The sequence below is a fragment of the Lissotriton helveticus genome, chromosome 2_1, assembly GCF_964261635.1.
Source record: "Lissotriton helveticus chromosome 2_1, aLisHel1.1, whole genome shotgun sequence".
NCBI classification, from domain to species: Eukaryota; Metazoa; Chordata; class Amphibia; order Caudata; family Salamandridae; genus Lissotriton; species Lissotriton helveticus.
In genome coordinates this window covers 160,072,872-160,094,174 of record NC_136059.1, presented here as the reverse complement: position 1 = coordinate 160,094,174, position 21,303 = coordinate 160,072,872, and the positions used below count along the sequence as shown (strand labels likewise).

The following is a 21,303-nucleotide window of genomic DNA, read 5'->3' as shown; positions in this document are numbered from 1 at the left end:
CAAGTTAAGTATATTGTGTAATTATATGCCTGTCCACCTGTGAAAAGTATTAGAAAACAGCATACAATAAGAGCAGAACATCTCAAAGTGCAATGCGATTTTTTAATAGTCGCATTGGAATAGGCCAGAGATGTTCATGATAGTAAAAATGTCCACGCAACACCGGTATATTGCTCCAAAACGCTTTGAAGTTGCTGGCTACTTCTCTGAAGATGAAAATCATTTCAATGGAGATTTTTTCAAATTAGAAGAAAACTTACACCGACAACTCTTCTTGCATATGCTTCTCAATGTTTAGACTTTTTGTTCGTTGTACAACGTCATGCAATGTGAGTTGTCCATTATATATGGGGTAACTCATTTTTAAGCTGAGCAGTAAGTAGTGTGTTCCAGAATTACATTCTAATTTGAGCTTTGTTTCTTTTACAGTAAAAAAAGCTAAACTACAAGGACCTCCTGGTAAGCTTATTTTACTTACCTGATTTTTTTTTTTTTTATAATGAAACCGTTAAACAATTGAACTTGAACATTCACTTTAGTCATGTATGATATGTATTCATTTCTATTTAAGTATCTCAGGCATGAGTTCTGATCAACATTAATAGGAATATTGCTCTTTCGAGCATCATTTGCTTGGAATCCCATGTATATCTAGTATGACAACCTTCTGTGATTCATAATGCATGTAATACTTTTTATTTTAACCTGGAAAATTCATTTGCATCATCTCTTATTTGCACTTTATGTGTAAATTGTTTTCAGTGTGATGATCACAAGCATCTTACATCTTTAGTTCAGCAGTGCATAGTTTTACAGCAGTGCATAGTTTTCATCGGTTGCCTGTAACCACACCCCAGTGCTTACTCATATTGTTTAGGGTCAGTGCCCTTCCACGTGCCTCGACTACGTTGGCCTTGAAAGTGACGGAGCAGAGCTGCAAATACTTGCCACTCCTTTGTGCGTATGTCAGTCCCTTTCTTTTCACACCTTCAAATGTGAATCTGGAGTCCAAATCTCTTTTAATCAGTTGAGAAATGTCTTTCAGAATATTTTCCAGTGTGCAAGGGGACCATATCTCCAACAAAGACTTCATGTTCAAGCTGATCCGTGAGTGAAGTCATGCACCCAAAGGCGATCTATGACTGGAAAGTAAAACTGTACATTGCCAAACACCAAAATAAGTTACGGACCTTGTGTCAGTTCTGCTCCAAGTTGATGGTAAGGACTCGTTCCTGCTCTGGAGGCTGCCCTAGCGACAGATCTTCGTAGTTGAGGTTGTCCTGTAAATCCAACTCAAATTCCAAGAAGGAGCATAAGCAGTCAAAGCGTGACTCAATACCTTTCCCCCCTCTCTCTGTCCAAAGTGAAGTTGGGAAGGCATGAAGGAGCCAATCGGTCTCCCTCTCGATGTCTGACTGCAGAGCTAATCCATCAACTGATCCCCTTGCACCCGAATTTCCCAGGCCATCACTAACGCTGAAGCAGGTTGAGTCTTTGAGATGCCATGTTGCTTAATTTTTGGCTCCCTTTTGGCTTCTTCTCATGCACCTCGAGCCCCAGGGGTCTGCAAGGACCCCAGATAGGTTTCTGACAATGAATATATCCTTGGCACAGTCTGTTTCCCTTAAGACAGCCCCAACTGAGGTCGCACCTGGACTCCATTTCAGCGCACCTGGTTCCCTTAGTCTCTTAATTTAATAAAACAGTTTTTCTTCCGTGATGCCTTCCTCAGAGTCATCAGCACCACTGATTTGGCTCAGACTTTGATTAAACTGATGGCATGACAAAGGTGTTAATGTTTATGGTTCACCCCCAGACTATGATGATGATGACATGTATATGAACTTGCAAGAGGCTAGTAGGCTAGATACTTCACCTGACACAGGGTTGATTTTGCCCGTTGGACCCCCAATAGAGAAGAGTGAATAATTTGCTGTAGAGATTAGACGAGCAATTGTGGTCCCAGACCTACAGCTGCCTTCAGTTGAAGTCAAGACAAATATCCTCACTTAGGTCTTGTACCCTGGGCCAGCTTTATCTGTCCCTTTGTTTCTCTTTTAACGAAGCCCTGACTGACACCCTTAAACGTACTTCAATTGACCAATTTTGGCTAGCTAATCTGACGATCTCAAATTTACTGAACTCTCCGTGGGACAGCTTCCCCCAATTAAGAAAACCAAGATAATGAGACCTAGTGATGCTCGACGCTGGTTCTCTGATGACTTAAAACTAAAGAAACTTGCCTTGTGTCAAGCAGAAAGCAATTGGAGACGAAATTGCTCCTCAGGCAAAAAAATATATTACTAATTAAGCTTAAGGAATATAAAAATGCAATTTTCCAAACCAGGGCTGAATGTTTCTTTAACAGATCCAAGGAAATATTTGCTATTGTGGATGAACTATCTAAGCCAGATAGGGTCACTGCAAAACTCGCCCCCACTCAAACTCTATGTGACTCTCCTAACACCTATTTTATTGAAAAGATTGCCAACAGCAAGTCTAGCATTCCTACTAACACTTTTCCTACAACCCTGCCGCTCATATGTAGAAACTCTCTTCTGCTAGGTCAGTTCCCTTTTATTTCTCTGGAAGTATTTTTTAGCCTTCTAAGGAAGGTTGGATCCGGCTCACCCAATGATTGCTGTCCCCCACACATATTTCGGGACGCTTTTCTCACCTGCCTGGATCCTCCTCTCTCGCTCTTGAATAACTCCCTTAAGCAGGACATTGTTCCAAATGTATTTAAAGATGCAGAAATTGTTCCAATCCTAAAGAAACCAAGGTCAGACCCCAAAGCCCTAACTGTCGCCCTATCTCCCTGCTTCTCTATTTAGCTAAAGTTCTGGAAGCTCACATGGTTAGTTGCCTCAGCTCCTTTATTGAACGTTCCCACTATCGTGACCCTCACTAGGAAGACTTCCGACCGGCGCATTCAACAGAGACGGTCATCCTTACGGTCATGGATGAACTTAGAAGGGGGTTGATAAGATCATCACCCAGACCTTGGTACTTCTTGATCTCTCGGCGGCTTTCGACACGGTTGACCATGACCGTTTGATTGACCATGTCGTTAACGCCGATCCTGGGCTTGGCTTTTAAGTGGATCTTATCCTTTCTTAGTAAGCGCTCTCAAGCGGTTCGCCTTACTAATATCTCTTCCGCCAAAATGAAACTGACCTGCTGAGTACCTCAGGGCTCTTCTCTGTCACTGCTTCTTTTTAATTTGGACCTATTTCCCCTGATCCTCTCTCTTGGAGAAAGGAAGGTTGTCACCTTCAACTATGCCAGCGACCTTCAATTGATATTGGATATCGATCAATCAGCATCTTCTGTCCTCAATCTACCATGCGATTTATCAGTGAATGGATGAATAGTAATCATCGAAAATTACACCCCGATAAAACAGACCTGATCCTAACGTGTGCATGCCAACCCTTGGAGCTCCAACTTCTGGCCACCCTAATTAGGAACCCCCTCCACTCCCAGCATGCTCTATCAAAAGTCTGGGTATTATCATCAGTTACCTGTCTGCGAAAGCCCAGATTGGGACAGTGGTCTCCTCCTGTTTCTTCCAGTTGCAAAGGATCAGGAAGATGAATAGATTTCTGACTACAGAAGCCTTGCCCCAAGTCATCCTGGTGCTGGTAATCTCCCACATTGATTATGCCAACTCACTCTATGCAAGTATTCCGGCATATCAACTAAAATGCCTGCAGTTGTTGCAAAACCAAGCGGCCAGATTAATCCACCACCAGCCCAAATGGCACCATGTTAAGCCATTAATAGAACCTCTACACTGGCTCCCATTTGCCAAACGCTGCGCATTTAAGCTGGGGTGTATCACCTTTAAAGCTCTATACGGCACCAGTCCAGCATTTGTATCCTCTTTGATTCAGTGCTGTGTTCCCTCTCGGGACCTCGGTTCTTCTCATCTGAATTTTTTGGTCATCCCGTCCTTTAAACGTAAGAAACGCGGAGGACTAAGGTTTGCAGTCCTGGCCCCTCAGTCCTGGAATTCTCTCCCTGTGGAGATTAGATCATGGACCTCTTAAGCTCAGTTTAGGAAACAGTTAAAGACCCTGCTATTCTGCCGGACATATGACTAAACCCATCATGGCTGCAGCATTCCCTGGACTCTAGCGCCATGAAACCATTGGTGTATGTGCCATTTATCAGCTCATTTAACATAACAAATGTTCCTCTGGGACATGACCAAAGAGATATTGCCAGCGGTCCTGGAAGAGTTGCAGGCATGTTTGTTCAATCTATTGAAGGTCAGGATGTGGCTAAATATGTTGTTAGTGCTGGCTTGGATACTACTGTCTGCTTGGGATGTGCAATAGACATTAATATGGTGCTTCGCTCCACACGTGGAAGCAATCCACTGGTTTTTCTGAGAACGAGCATACTTCTGCTATGATTGTGCCCTATGACGGGTCCCACCTCTTTGGCAAAAATGCTGATTCTGCCCTATAATGCTTATGAGAGCAGAGCCACAACTGGTGCTCAACAGTTTCCTCAGCAGCCTGATCCTTCCAAGTTCACTTCAGAGGGCTGGCATTTATATACTGCCAACTTCAGAGGGCTGGCATGTAGACACTGCCAGGATCTGCCACCATCACAGCAGTCACTCCAGTCCTTTCGGGACAAAGGATGCAGATCAAGCAGACATTCAAGGCCGGCTCTAGGCCGGTGCGATCGGTGCCACCACACCAGGCGCTGACTTCAGGTGGGGGCTCCGTGTTTGCAAGTATATTATGTTTTAAAAGCACCTGTTACTGCATTCCGGCCTCAAGCAATTTTCAGGAAACCGTAAAAACGTTAGGATAACTCCAGGTGATTAATGTTCTTCCTGGATCAAGATTGACGTTTTGTCTAGTGGAGGTTTTGTCTAATTGTACAGTAGCAGAGAGGGTTAATATGCCTACTGCAAAGAAAGTGTACTCTGCAGATCACAGAGTGCATATCATATAAATAGGTCTGTGGTTAGTTTTTTTGTTGAAGAGATCATTTTGTTACTTGCATTTTATAAGTTAAGATTCTATGATAGACTAGTCAGCTATTAACTGTCATCAAAGAGCTACATGCTAACAGCAAGGTATAGATTAGAGCTTTCTGATTCCTCCCCCCATCCCACAGTTTTTCATTATTTTAATGTTGCAGAAAAGGTTTATTTGAGTAGAAATTAATTCTTATTATTAAAAAGAACCCCCCAACCTTGGTGTTAAGTTTAAAATTCTTAAAGTGTGTGCTTCTCCAGACCAAGCACACTTAAACTGTACTGCCTACCAGTATGCATGACAGGTGAACCTTACACCTCATAATCCTGCACCTTTATGTAACATTTCCTATACACTGTTCCACACATGTATGATTGTCTGTGTGTGATGTAAAATGACACCCTACACTGGTACGGGTGGCACTATAAAACGAATTCAATGCATCTGAGTCTGTGACGGAGGTGGTCATTGGGGGGCGCCAACAAACATTGTTGCACTGGGCGCCACCAGCACTAAAGCTGGCCCTGCAGACATTGTGCAGGGCACCGTTCTGCCTAGCTTTCTGCCCCTGCAGCATTAGCCTCCAAACCACTTTAGTTTGCCCTTTAATAGTGCACAGGCACCCTGTGGGAGGCAGGAGGAGACATTTTGTTACAAGGTGGCATACTGTAACATCTGACTGATGGGTCATCCAGATCATCTAGCAGGGACATGCCCTTATTTCTTTCTGAACTACCTGGGCTTCCTCCTACCACAGAGTGGCTTTCAAATGAGCAGTGATTGATCTTGCTACAAGAAATGGACACTCTACTTGCCAAAGAGGCCATCAAGAGAGTACCACCTTAGAAATAGGCACAGGTTGTTACTCCTGCTATTTCCTTGTGCTGCAGAAGAATGGAGTCCTTCATCCTATTTTGGATCTTTACCCTTTGAATGCCTTCCCATGGAATGCTCACATTGGATTCAGGCCACTGGATGGTTGCCTTGGCCCTGCAGGATGTATACTTTCTCATTATACAATCCCACAGACAATATCTGCGGTTCAAGGCCAGCCAGGAGCACATTCAGTGTGCTGAGCTTCCCTTCAGTCGATTATGGTAGGGAATATTGAAGTCAGAATATCGATAAACCATAATAATGTGACCTGAATGTCTGGGGACAAAATACCAAAGAGGCAAGTGCACAGAGGGAGGAGGTATGAATTTCCTATTCTTGAACTTTATCCAAACTTACCTTTCGATATTCTGTCTGTCAGTATTCTGCCATGATATTGTAGACTGTCAATATTGTGGCTTCAGTATTCCTGACCCATACCCCTTAGGCCCTCTGGTGTTCGTGAAAGTGATGGCGGTAGTCGCTGGCCGTTTCCGAAGGTTTGGGATGCCAGTTTTTCACTACCTTGATGACTTGCTATTAAAGGCAACGCGTAAACCACCTTCAGTAACCATGAACTTCCTGATATCGTTGGAGTTCTCGTTCAATGAGTGGAAGTCACACTGCACTCGTTCGCAGAGGCCTCCTTTCATTGGAAACCTTCTGGACACTGCTCAGTTCCAGGCCTTCTCTCTGTTACAACGAGCCCAGGACATTGACTATGAGCCCAATGTTCGTCTGTTCTGGATCTCAGTGAGAGCAACTCTAAGGCTTCTTGACTTGTTGTCCTCATGCATCTTGCTTGTTCACTTCATCAGGTGGCCTATTTGGGATCTGCAGTGGGACCCAGCACCAAAGAAACGTGTTCGATATCATCAAGGTTTTGGAGCAGACAGCACAATACCACCATGTAGTACTGCAACCAGCAGGGCATAATTGGGTCCTGGGTGCTGTGCCATGAGGCACTTTGTCTCTAGAGTTGGCTTGAGCACGAGGGCGTCTCCTTGACCATGCACACTTGGTAGGACCATACATGCTAGGTACACGTAGGTACATCTAGTTGGGGTTGGATCGTAGAAGTACGCATTATTACTGTGTAATGTATTTTTATACCTGCCTGTATTCATTGCTTTAGCACTGTGATGGGAATCTACCATCCATTTACTCTATTAGTGCTTATAATCATTTATATCTGTTTCTGTCTTATGGTTGTTTCAGCACACCAATTTTACACTAGAATGATGCTGGTTCAATGAATGCTTATTGAAAATGTCCCCACTGATTATTCTGTGAATCTCACTGAGACCAAGTGAGCACGAGTGACTGAGGGAAAAGTAACGTACTGTTTCCATGATCCCTGATGGGACAGAGTTGTCATGTTTGATAATTGCCCAGAACTATTCTCTCCTTGGTAAGAGGAGTTTGCAGTGGCACTGTGAGCTACCTGGTATACAGGTGAACATACCCGGAGGGGGTGTCTGGAATCAGTCTGGACATCAATCCCACAATCTATGTTGTCTAAACATGCAGATCCTATATAGGTTTATTGGAACTACACGAAATGGCACCCAACGTTGGTTTGGTTCTTATTTAATGGTCAAATCTGAGTAGTTCAGTAGTGTTTTCTCAGAGACCCCATCTCATATATACAGAGAGATATCTGGAGTGGAAAGGGAAAATCCGCCACAGTTGAGTAGGCATATCCTATGTATTGGATTTAGGTTTATTCAAGCTTGAAGGACAAATAGTTACTATTGTTCATAAAACCTTATCTCAGTTTCCTTGAAACTTTTTCAATAATGGCTGACTAAGACCTCGCTGCACCAGCGCAACGTGTGAATGCAGTGCAGGAAGGAGAACAAGAAGATGAAATAAACTTTTCCAAAAATGTCAGAACCATGGAGTCACAGCTAGGAGTGGGACAGTAACAATTGTGATTGAGGCACTCAAATCATGTAGAACTGAGGTATTATATTCATGGGTTAAATTCCCACAAGCCAATGCACGCACAAATACAATTCATTCTTACATTGAAGATGAAACACCAGAGGAATTCTGTCCATATGAGAACCTTGAAGTTCCGATCACCTACCAGGAGCACATAAACTGGTTTAAAGGTGCCCTCCCACATCCAAAAGGTAAAGTAAGACTCGATCTGCTCAGCAGAGACGGAGCGACTTGGCAGGTCCGGGCTGCTTACACACTGCATCCAGACATTGACACAATGCTGGTAGCAGACTTACGTCCGCTACACAAAGAAATAATAAAACTTTACTGAAATCTGACACAGTTCATTATGAGAACACTCGCACTTCAGCCAACAAGGGCTACACCAGCAGGACAAATTCATGGGTACACACCTAAAATAACTATACAAACACTACATGCAGTTATGGTTAAAATGCCCACTAGACGTGAGCAAATGGCATTCTGGATAGCTCAGAAAAGGACACAGAGGCAGTGTTTCCTCACACAAGCCCTCAAGAAAAACACAGAACGCTAACAATCTGCTTGCCAAGAGAGGATTGTACCTCTTGGGGTACAGTTTTTGCCGCCATATATATCAGAACCCATGGTATCCCTTCAATTGTAGTAATACCAGATGTATTAAGACAAATACAGAATGAGTATAGAGCAGAACCTGCTCTGAACTTGGGGATGAAATTGTTAGCACATTTTTCCCAGGTATCAACTATTATATTAGCAAACATAAAAGGGGAGGGAGCAGCAGTGGCAAATGCCTGAGGGATTTCACTCCTGTACAACAGGAGCGTGAATTACCTAAACTTATCAAAGATACCTATGCCAAATTAGGTAGAGATAGTTTGGGAGCTAGAGCAACAAAACCTCAACTCATGGGTAGACCTGAAAAGGATAACACCAAGCAAGCACCGGATTCTTCAAAGAAGTTCAAGTTCAAGTTTGACATTTGTATAGCGCCCTATATACCCAGAGGGTCTCAAGGCGCTTGAGGAGGGGGTGGTGCTTTATTTATCGAATATCCAAGTTTTAAGTTGTTTTCTGAAGGAGAGGTGGTTCTGAGTAAGGCGGAGATGGGTGGGGAGAGAATTCCACGTCTTGGCCGCTATGTAGGAGAAGGATCTTCCCCCCCATGGTGGATTTGTGGATGCGTGGGATTGCGGCGAGGGCTTGAGTGGATGATCGCAGTTGGCGGGAGGGAGTGTAGAAATGCAGGCGATTGTTGAGGCATTCGGGTCCTAGGTCGTAGAGGGCTTTGTGTGCGTGGGTAAGGAGACGAAATGTTATTCTCTTGTTGACGGGGAGCCAGTGGAGGTCTTTCAGGTGGCCGGAGATGTGGGCTTGGCGGGGGATGTCTAGTATGAGTCTGGCTGAGGCGTTTTGGATGCGTTGGAGTTTTTTCTGTAATTTGGCTGTTGTTCCGGCGTAAAGGGTGTTTCCGTAGTGCAGTCGGCTGGTGACCAGTGCGTGGGTGACCGTTTTTCTTGTTTCGGTGGGGATCCAACGGAAGATTTGTTTGAGCATGCGTAGGATGTTGAAGCATGATGATGAGACGGCGTTGACTTGTCTGGTCATCGAGAGGGAGGAGTCCAGGATGAAGCCCAGATTACGTGCGTGGTCCGTAGGTACGGGTGCGCTTCCCAGTGCCGGTGGCCACCATGAGTCGTCCCAGGTGGAGGGTGATGAACCTAAGATGAGGACTTCTGTTTTGTCCGAGTTTAGTTTTAGACGGCTGTCCTTCATCCATTCGGCTACTTCTTTCATCCCTTCGTGTAGGTTGGTTTTGGCGGTGTTTGGGTCTTTGGTGAGGGAGAGAATGAGCTGGGTGTCGTCTGCGTAGGAGATGATGTTGAGGTTGTGTTGGCGCGCGATGGATGCGAGGGGACTCATGTATACGTTGAAGAGGGTGGGACTGAGTGATGATCCTTGTGGTACGCCATAGATGACTTCGGAGGCCTCAGATCTAAAAGGGGGGAGGCGGACTCTCTGGGTTCTTCCGGCGAGGAACGAGATGATCCAGTCCAGTGCTTTTCCTTGTATTCCGACGTTGCTTAAGCGTTGAATGAGGGTGTTATGGCAGACAGTATCGAAGGCTGCGGAGAGGTCAAGTAGGATGAGGGCGACAGTCTCTCCGTTGTCCAGAAATGTTCGGATGTCATCTGTTGCTGCGATGAGGGCGGTCTCAGTGCTATGTTTGGCTCGGAAGCCGGATTGTGAGGGGTCAAGGGAGCCGTTGGACTCAAGGAAGGCGGCGAGCTGGCTGTTGACGGCTTTCTCGATGACTTTGGCGGGGAATGGGAGGAGCGAGATGGGGCGGTAGTTCTTGAGTTCAGTGGGGTCTGCTGTGGGTTTCTTCAGGAGGGCGCTGAGTTCGGCGTGTTTCCAGCTTTCCGGGAAGGTAGCGGTGTTGAGGGAGCAGTTGATGACCTCTCTGAGATGGGGTGCGATAATGGAGTCTGCTTTGTTGAAAATGTGGTGAGGACATGGGTCAGTTGGTGATCCTGAGTGGATGGAGTTCATCAGGCGGAAGGTCTCTTCAGTGGTGATTGGGTTCCAAGTGCAGAGGTTGTTGACGGGGTGTTTTAGTTCGAGGGTGGGTGGGGTGGACTGGGTTCCGGTCTGGTTTATGAAGCTGTTATGTATGTCTGCGATTTTGTTGTGGAAGAATGAGGCTAGGGAGTCGCAGAGGTTTTGGGAGGGAGTGATGTCGTTCGTGCCGGCGGTGGGGTTGGTGAATTCTTTGACAATGTTGAATAGTTCCTTGCTGTTTTGGGCGTTGTTGTCGAGTCTGTCTTTGAGAGCTGATTTCTTGGTGGATCTAATCAGTTGGTGGTGTTTGCGGGTAGCGTTCTTGAAGGCTGTCTGGTTGTCGGTGGTTCGGTCTTTTCTCCAGGCTTTCTCGAGGGTGCGGCACATCTTCTTGGATTTCTTGAGGTTCTCATTGAACCAAGGGGCTTTTTTGTTTATCTGTTTGGTTTGATGTTTTTTCAAGGGTGCTAATTCATCAGCGCTGTGGGTGATCCATTGTGTGAGGTTGGTGGCTGCGAGGTTTAGGTCCGATGATTTTACAGGGGGGTTTTGGTGCAGTGATGTGAAGAGTTGGTTGGTTGTAATTTTGTTCCAGTTTCTGCGGGGAATTGGTCGTGGGAGGTTGTGGGTCGTCGTCTTGTTGCAGCTGAAGTGAACGCAGCTGTGGTCTGTCCACTGGAGAGTTGTGGTGTGGTCGAAGGAGATATGTTTGCTGGAGGTGAAGATTGGGTCGAGCGTGTGTCCGGCATAGTGGGTGGGGGTGTTAACAAGTTGTTTAAGTCCGAGATTGGTGAGGTTGTCCAGAAGGGTGGTGGTGTTGCTGTCATTGTTCTATTCAATGTGGAAGTTGAGGTCTCCCAGTAGAATGTAGTCCTCGGAGGGGAGGGCGAGGGGGCTGACGAAGTCGGTGATGTCTTCGCTGAATTGTGCGCGAGGTCCTGGTGGTCTGTAGATGAGGGTTCCTCTGAGTGTGGTCTTGGGGTCGGTGTGGATCTGGAAGTGGAGGTGTTCAGCGGTAATGAGGTTATCGTCGGAGCTGGTCGAGATGCGGATGGTGTTCTTGTGGACGATGGCGATGCCTCCTCCTGTTTGTTTGGCGCGGTCTTTTCGGATGATCTTGTATCCATCCGGAATGGCTATGGTGATGTCGGGTGCTGAAGAGCTGTTCATCCAGGTTTCTGTGAGAAAGGCGACGTCCGGCGCTGTGATGTCGAGTAGGTTCCATAGTTCGATGGCGTGGCTGTGGACTGAGCGGGTGTTGAGTAGGATGCACTTCAGATGGTTGGGGTTGGAGCTCTGTGTGGATTCTGGGGATATGGTGGGTTTCTTAATGCAGCTGAACTTGCAGGAGTGGCAGGTGAAGGGTCCATGGGTGTGTCCTGGGGCGGCTTGGTAGCAGTTTGGGAGTCGGCCAGGATTAAGTGCAGAGAGGGTAGCGGCGTCGTACGTTATGCGGGTGGAGCGGGTTTTACGGGAACCAGGGGGTCTTGCGCTGGGCGCGGTCCAGGCGCGAACGGGCGTAGACGGGCTTACCTTTGGCGCACCTTCGGAGCGCATGGGGCGCTTCCGCTGCGCGTAGGTGTGACTGTCATAAGTGGATAGTGGGGGGGCGGAGCGAGGGAGGGGCAGCTGGGAGGCGGGAGCGGGGTGGAGGGACGGGCTACAAGGCACAACAAGATGGCAGCAAAAAGGCAAGCGAAAATAGGACAGGGGCCACAGTCAGGCACAAAGTATATTTATCTATCCAAAATAGCGACCAATATAGCGCTATGAAATTTAGGAGGCACAAAATGATTTATGGTCAATGCGAGCACAGCACAATGCACAGACAGTCAACAGAGCAGCAGAGCGCCACGCTCCCAATGAAGCACAGGACAAGCAAAGTAATCACGAGCAATGCAAAATGTGAGGGCAGAGCAGCAGAGCGCTACGATATGGCAAGAGAAGCAGAGCGCTGCGCTCTTAGTGAAGCGCCGAACAGATTTAAGTTAATGTGAGCAATGCAGAGCGCTACGATACCCAGAGGTCAGGGAAGCGTGGGGAGCGATCGCTGCTGATTGAAGTCAGGGCGAAATGGGATAATAAAAAACAAAAGAATAGAGAGAACAGATCACAATCAAAGAGTGGATCTCCTCAACAGGAGCCCGCTGAAAGGAGGTACAACCTTAGGAATCGTGATAACATTAAGAAACCTGACGGGTATCAGGATATTGATACACGGTCCTCTTGTTCCTTTCAGGGTTCATCAAAAAAACTCCAAGAGGGAAACAGACAAGAAGAATGGACAAAGTCCAGAGAGACACATCGTACTTTGAACAATAATATCGAAAAAGAAGATAAACCAATATCAAAAACTGAATTTTAAAAGAAGGTAGCAGGTCTTAATGAATTCTGAGGACTCCACTTCTGAACAAGGCATGGGCTCTGACAATGCTAGACAGTTCAGCAGAAGTAACCATAGCTGGCCAGAACCTGATGACAGCGGAAACACCTGACAACAGCGTAAGTGTCCCACATTGGTTACATGAGATAACACTCCAAATAGAATGGAACAAACCCAGGCAAATTAAAGGTCTCTTCTGGAAGAACCTGACATATGGTTATGACTTCCTTTTCGTGGAAAAAAGAGTCCACCTGAGATTGTTATGGAGTGCCCAAATGGAGAAACAGTAATTTTACCAGCTTTTTCAAACCTCGTTCCAATATACTTAAAAACATACGTATGCACAGGAGTGGGCAGTAGCACTTGCACCAGCATTATAATACAACCATGTAGGGTGGGATGCTGAGTCGCATCACCAGGTAATCCCAGTAAAAAATACTCCAACTCCATAGAGACAATACCCTATTTAACAAGAAGTGAAAAAACAAATCAGGGAGATCTTAGATGAACGTTTGAATACCAAGGTGTGATAGAAACCTGTACCTCTTCAATGAATAATCCTTTGTTTCCTGTAATGAAACCTGATCATTCATATTTTCTAGATTTAGACTACAGACATCTGAACACATGCACAAAGACTTTTGCAGTACAGAATGCACACAGTGCTGCAGTGAAGAATAACATTGTGCGGAAAAAATACAAAACAAATCTAGATGTCTCATGGATTTTTCTGCCAAAATATAGTGCCTGAGCGCAGTTATTTGACAGTATTCTCAATGCTCGGTTCTCATTTTCAATTCTGTAGACTGCCCCAAGGGTATAAGAATAGCCCCGGGTTGTTCTCAGCTAGGGTAACTGAGTTACTTTAAAATTTGGATGAGTTCGCATTGTCCTATATAGATGATATTTATCTAATGGATGATGGTTTAAAGGGATCATTTGACCAGGGTGAGCAACATCATTTTGGGGTTTGCCTCTGAGGTCTACAAATTCAACTTAAAAAATTTGAAAATAGCCCACCTCAATGTCCTATTTTTGGGATATGAGCTTTCAAGTGAAAGGAAAAGCCTAGCAGCTAACCTTTTAGAAACGTACGCGCTGCTCCAATCTCCAAAAACTCTAAAATAAATTAACAATTCATTTTAGGATTCCTAAATTTTGGCAGAGCATATATTTTGGATTACGCAAAAAAGTAAAACCTTTCTAAGAATTAATCAGACCTGATTTTTCAATTAGACATTGGACGCAGGAGCACACAGATATAGTTTGTTCCATACAAGCTGACATGATATCTTCTAAACATCTACACACACATGTAAATACCACAAATCTGGTCATCCGTGTAATCGCGGGTCAATCAGGGTACACTTACCTAACCTTCAATGAAGGCGAAACAGTACCCATAGAATAGAATTCACACTTTTACACAAACGCTAAAATGTGTTTTGCTTCAACAGAGAAAATTCTGACAGCAGTACAGTCTGCTCTAGTGAGAGAGAGAGCACTGGCCCAGGGGAAATGAATAATTGTCGTAACTCTAGTACCAGCCTTAGAGACTGTAACAAAGGCAAGAATTCCAAATACTAAAGCTTTACATCCAAAATGGATACAATGGGCTTATTCTCTCACTGCAACAGATGTAGAGTACACATTTGATTCTACATTAAAAAGACAAGCATTCCTGCAATACGAACAAGAATATCCTCTCCTGAATGAAATAATGCCTCTAGATCAGTATGAATACATTATTTACACTGATGCGTCCGCTCAGCTGGCCATAGGTAGTAAACAACAATTCAGCGCAGTTTGTGCGTTTATAAAAGGACATACACAATATGGCAAGTTCCATCCTAGCAGTACGAAGACACAGTCTCTAGGAGACTGCAAGGCACAGCTGGTGGAATTAAAAACTATTACTGACATTAATACAAACTGATCAGGAATTCCCTACACTTATAGTGTGCGATTCATTTTACTGTGTCCAGTCGTGAAATTAATATCTTCACTATTGGTTTCAAAATGGGTTTAAAGACTCAAATGGTAGCACAATAAAGCACAAAATGCTTTGGGAACAAGTGGCAGAGTTGAAGAAAGACTTACTGAGAGTTCATGTGATACACACACTGAGTTATCAACATGATGGTGTTCACATTAAAGGTAATTTATTGGCTGATGATGCCGCAAAGGGGGCAGTACGAACTGCTGCCGTAGCTGCAATCACTCGTTCTAGCACAAGTATAGACGGAAACATAATGGTAGCTGTCATTGCTTCACACAAAAACAGCACAGCCTTACTGAAAGGCTTTCCACTCAAATACTCCAACAGGTTAGATGCAAAGAACATTCTGTATGCTCAAATTCGAGGAGTGGGGATAGAGTAAAACCGAACATGGATTGCAGATTAGGTTTAAACCTAGCTGCACATGCGGGTCTGGGTCCCGCACAAGCAGAGATCATAGCGACAGTTCCTCTACTGAAACAACGCTATTGGTGGCTAGGTTTAACAAAACAGACAAAAGCGTTTGTACTTAAGTATGACATCTGTCAGCAGATGAAGGGTTCCATCGTTGCACGTCCAGCACAAACACCATTACCAATCTCAGTCAGACCTCTCGCCTGTGTCTATTTGGACCACTGCGGCTCTTTACAATCTGATGGGGCTTACAAGTACATCTTGATGGCAGTGAATTTATGCTCTAGATTCCTGTGGGTTTGGCCTCAGCGCTTGGCTGACACTCGAACTTCTATAAAAGAATGCGAGTCTTCATAGGGACATACGCAGTTGGCACATAAGATTCTGACCGTGACCCCGCGTTTAGCTCTAGGGCTTACAAGGAAGCCACAGGAAGTTTGGGTGTAGCACTGCGGTACTCCTCTCCGTACCATTCCGAGGGAAATTCGGTCATGGAGAGGAAAAACCGGGACTTAACGCAATATTTAACAGCAAGGGTATTAAGTTTGGATGGAAGTTGGGTCAATCACCTATACGGGGTCCAGAGGGCATTAACTAATATGCCAAGACGTTCCCTAGGAGATGTCACCCCTTGCGAAGTCCTATTTGGAACGAGAATGTGGGTACCTGATCTCGATTATGAAAGCACAGTGGCGGACGAAAAACCTTTTGTTATCGATAAATAGTTTGGCTGTTTTACAGTTTCTTAATGAATTCCGGACCCTACAAAGCAACATGCAAATAAAACGCACCGCCATTGGGGAAGTGAAATCAGTAACGGCAAGATATGCCTGGATCCCAAAAGTCGGGGATCTGGTCAGAGGAAGAATTGTCGACAAGAAAGAATTTATGCCATCCTACAGAAAGCCTGTACCTGTCCTGGCTGTTGAAGGAACAAGACCAGTACTTCTTCAGCGCATGCCCGCAAGAAAGAGAAGAGATTTGTCTCCATTGATCTGAGCAAATCACACCATGTGGCCGATCCTAAATAGCAGGTCACGAGGGCTCTTGGGTAACATCCGCTCTCCTCTCGCTACCAGAAGTTCAGACAGACAGACTTATAACGGTCGAAGAGTCTACAACTCGAAGTAATGAAGTTTCCAACAATAAAATAGAACTTGTTCCTATTGAAATTGAACAACAACAAAATTCAAGTGAAACGCAAATATCAATTCGGCCTAACACTGACTTCTGCATCAAAACTACTCTACAGGAGACAACTGCCAGTTCAAAAAACCTATTGAGCTACCAAAGAGAGACCGAACTGCATCTGACTACATCATCGATTTCAACACACTCTCTCAGGATCCAAGTGAACCTGAGTCACCGCATCTCCAGTTTCCTGCGAAAAACAACTTCATGATTTCTACATTTTTCTGGAAAGGCATATCAAGTCTTACATTGCTACAGCTCTGGAGAATAACTGGTATACTCTTCCTACTTTTCTGGATAGTTTTAGTGACTGTCTTTTCCTTGATCATGAATGAATACTATCTCCCAGAACGCTCTGCAGTATCAAATGTGATCTTGATGCTGAAACCTCATATGTCATCTCATCGTGAACAAAACGACCTGTCCTATGTGAACATTACAGCAGTTCCAATTCCTGGTGGAATAGTTTGGGATACGGCTTCATATGATGTAATTGGTCCCACTGAACTTTTAAAAATACATGTGTTCAAATTTTCTTCAAACAATATCATCGCCTCAAGTACATATTCTGACGTTGGGATTGTGATACTGTTAATAATATGTTGTTTGATTTAGAAATCTGTAGCATTTTCAACAAATGAAATGTCTGACTTCTGATTTTAACGAAATGAACTGTTATCAACATTATGATCATCACTTTTTGCACAAAACTAGTGCACCACGTAATGTTTTCGCATATCACCAATGGGAACATTGCCCAACACGACCGAAAGGTAGTTCACAAACATTTGCACAAAAGTTTGCTTATTTTCCTGGATTCAATACATCTGATCCACGCTCATATTATTATATGCTTGCACCTTCACCTGGAAAGAAAAGTATGCTCACTAACATAAAACAGATAAACTCTGCTTCTTTTATTGCCCAACTGTCTGAACAATGTTTTGGCTTACGGAAAAACACTAAAGACAGTTCTGTCTGGGGGACTAAAGAATGGCAGGTTCAGGGAACTGAGGCACTACGTAGAGCATGCTTCATTACTCAACAAATGATTTTCCTGAACAACACTGTGCCACAGACTTCCTGTCTTGGGTTAGCCAAGATTAAGGACTTGAACACTCCTCGCATTCACACTTTGATGACTGGCAAAATTACATAGAAAATGGTGAGGGTACAGTAGATCACATTATGCAGGGCATTTCATACAATTCAATAGACCCCAATTGGAAGGGATGGTTAGTTTGGCCTATCGACACAAATAGGTGTCAGTCAAGATTCAAGGGACATTTGCAGTACAGAATGCCGAAGGGTTTAGTATACATAGGCATGATTTACGCTATGTACAACGAGACCATCCGGGGTGGTGACATCATACCGTCTTGGGAAGTTATGCCTAGATTGGCTAAGAATCTCAACACTGTCCCAGGTGAAATAACACTTGTCCCTACTATCAGATGACATGGTTCTCAGGGATTTTTTACTAGTTCCACGAAAGCTGTGTCAGAAACGCTTCATATGCCACATGCAACAAAATTTGGAAAATCTCTAAACAGGCAGCTGCCGAAAGATTGCGTGAAATTGACAGAATTATCTTAGAAAAGGCTTTGGCTGTGGTTCACAACGGCATGACCACACTAACATCCATAATTTACTTACTGGGCAACATTGTATCTTCTGCTATAGATATAATGAAATAGGATCTGTCCATCTTACAACATGGACAATCACAGTTACGTTCTATTATGTTATTAAGCTGGAAGCTACAATCATTGCGCTCTGGGTATGTGCCCTGGCGATATATCAACAGTACGTCTCTGTTCCCTGCTTATAATTTGACGGAAAAGCAGACAATGATGGCACAAAGGGATCCGAAATATACAATGCTGCGCGTTGAAAAATTAGACCAATTACCTTTCACCGTGGCAGAGTCACCGTCCACAGAATGGTTATTTCATGGTCATATAACGTTACCAATAACAACTTTACAGTTGCTCAATATTGCCTAGAACGCCACCAGATAGGCAGATATGAAGCAATGGGTAGGGAATTCATCCATGAATCTAGGAAATTACCGTACAGAATTAGATGCAGGAATGGGGACACTGAAGTGTTTCTCAGCTGTTCAGACTGCCAGAATTCTTTGAGTGGATCTGTCACTTGCCAGGATAGTATGCTTCATGGGGCCTGTAATGGTTCCGTTGCAAACTTGTCCTGTCATTTGAAAAGGTCCCCGGCTGCCGTGATACATCCAGTGTTCAAGCTGCTCTTGAATGGGAATTATGTAATGCGAATCATCAAGGTTGTTGCGGGATGCTTCCAGGCATTGCATATCTTGTCACTGTAAGTTCCAGGGTTACTTGTTGTATGCAAGTATTTCGACCGACTCACACAGTCAGGGAGGCACCGTTTTGGCCTTCTTTAAATGTTTCCTTTGTACGATTTGATACTCTGAGCCGAATGAAAGCCATGCTTTTACAGGAAGATGTGCCCTAAACCTCAGCCATCATTAACCACCACAAGGGGCAGCCTTATCCACCTGAACCAGAAGCAATCAATATTTAATACAAACAATGGTTTAAAGTGTTGGAGAAATTTCAATTGCACAAACAAATACTGACCATAAACAATTAATTAAGACAAAAACATTAGTGTACCCATAAAAAAGTGAAAAATAGAGAAGCGGCCCATAAAAGAAAAATCTTAAACATACAAAATGTATTCAGTAAAAAGATATATCCTAGAGCTCAGAGGTATAGACTGGTACATATAACATTTGATAAAATACAATACAAAACCAGACAAGTGGTGAACAAAAAGAGGTAACATAGAAGGAGGAGTTTCAGAGCAACACTGAAACTACAACAAACAAAACAATGTCTCCTCCAGTAATTGCGGCCACAGTTGCATCGACGACGTTTCGACCTTTGTTATAAATACAAAGTCATCTTCAGGACATAAAATTTAGCTGAGCATCCACTCAAACAGTTTCCAATCACATGAAAGAACAAGCATAGCAATTGTCAATGCATAGGGCAATTTTTTAATAAAATGATGGGTAGTTTAAAGCAATGTATTGAACTCCAGTCATTCTATTACCCCTGTGGCTGGTTTGAATAAATCAGGCAGAGTTAGCCACGGGATAGGAGAACACTTCTCCTCTATTCTTCCTTCAAGCGTACAGGCAAAATTGTTCCGTCACGCGACAGATTAATTCAGAAGCCTCAGCCAGAGAGACTTGTGATCCCAGGTTGCAAGGTCCTGCGCTGAGATGCATGCACTGGTACGGACTAACTGCCCTTTCCATTTTGGAGAAATGGTATAGCGTATTTTTAACATGTCTAATACAAAGGCTATAGGTCACCTATTTAGGACCATAGGTTCTGGACTGTTAAGAACCTTTCAGACACTCTTCGGAGGGATTCCAGCCTTCATACACTCCGTATTCTGAAGCATTTTTGGAGTGCTTCCGCTAATTCTGCTACTGGTAGTGGGAATCCTGATTTTCATTTTTCTGCTACACAATGGACGTCCTAGTCACCAAGAAAATGGAAAAAAAGCTTTTGGAACAACTTTACCATGATCGCATGGTACTCCAGCTCGACACACCTCTACTTCGAGAGTTAAGCAGAATGGTAAGGTGGGGAGAAATGAGTTGTTGGCGTTTAGACCTAATAAATGCACTGACACTCCTCGCACCAGTCTGGGATGGGGGACTGGACATATTGCTGCCCGGCCTGCAATATCGCCCTGACTCCGATTTTACCAATCAGGACTCTGAGGCTGGTTGTGTCTCTCCTCAGAATATCAGTCCCAATGAAATAAAAGCCCGCCTAATCAACTGTAGATCCTTACATAAGCACGCACTTGAGGATAATAAATGGGAAATCATGTTTCTCACGGAGACTTGGCTAAGGGAAGACTGCGGTCACTCTGGCAATTCCTCCGGGATATCACATAGTCTGTGCCAGTAGGTGGGGCGATAGACACGAGGCAGGGTGGCAATGTTGTATAAAGACACCTTGGAGACTTCCACTGCCAACCTTGATCAAATTGGGAGCATTGAAGGAATCTCTGTTTGTATTAAACTCCCTCACCTTCTCCTTCTCTGGGCTATTGCTGTACAGGCTGCTGGATTGCTGTCATAATGCCACGCCGATTCTGGCAGACCATATTGCCTAGGCATCCACCTGGTATGCAAACTTTACAGTCCTAGGTGACCTCAACCTCCATGTCGATGACCCCCATTGCACCCATAGTGTGAACTTCATATTGACCCTTGCTGGCTTCAATCTTATCAAACTGGTGTGTGCATAGAGCCGGACACACGCTTGACCTCATCTGCACGAATATGCAGGAGGTGAGGGCTAACAAACCAATACATATTACCTGGTCAGACCACTGCCTTGTCCCTTTCCCGTTCCCCATGAAGACCACATCAAGGGTCACTACCCGATATAAGGAAGTCATAAGGAACTGGCATTGGGCTTCCCCTGAGATGCTAGGTCCACTACTGGATGGTTCAAGGCCTCTCCTTTCCGATAATCCCGACTACGATACTGCGAACTTGAACATCTGGTTGACGGCTGCGCTTGATAAACTTGCTCCCCTGAGATCTGTTATCTTCGCTAGAGCTACTCCATCTGCCCCTTGGTTCACAGAGGAAATCAGATGCAAAAAAAGCAAGTGTTAAAGATTGGAACAAGATTAGAGAAAGTCCTACGCACAAGATGCCAAATATATATATATACGCGCACATGTGCATCACTGAGTAGACTTACAGTGAGGAAAACTCAGCATATAAATGGGTACCGCGTAAACCGGCCATCTCCGGTGAAATTACCTTGTCTGCTAATACACGCGCACAGCGTTCACACGAGGCTTCGGAAACAGTATGACACACAGGCAAACCAGATGGGCTACCACTGTGGGACCTT

At 44.5% G+C, this 21,303-nt stretch overlaps 1 protein-coding gene across 6 annotated transcripts in view; it reads left to right on the top strand.

The window, feature by feature from the left end:
- Positions 1-21,303, top strand: part of UNC13B (unc-13 homolog B) — a 3,555,093-nt gene that overhangs the window by 611,707 nt on the left and 2,922,083 nt on the right. For all 6 annotated transcript variants that reach the window (XM_078674667.1, XM_078674666.1, XM_078674664.1 and 3 more), the window contains exon 2: positions 430-459. In XM_078674667.1, coding sequence (XP_078530793.1) covers positions 430-459 — 30 coding nt within the window. The remainder of the gene's footprint in view (positions 1-429; positions 460-21,303) is intronic.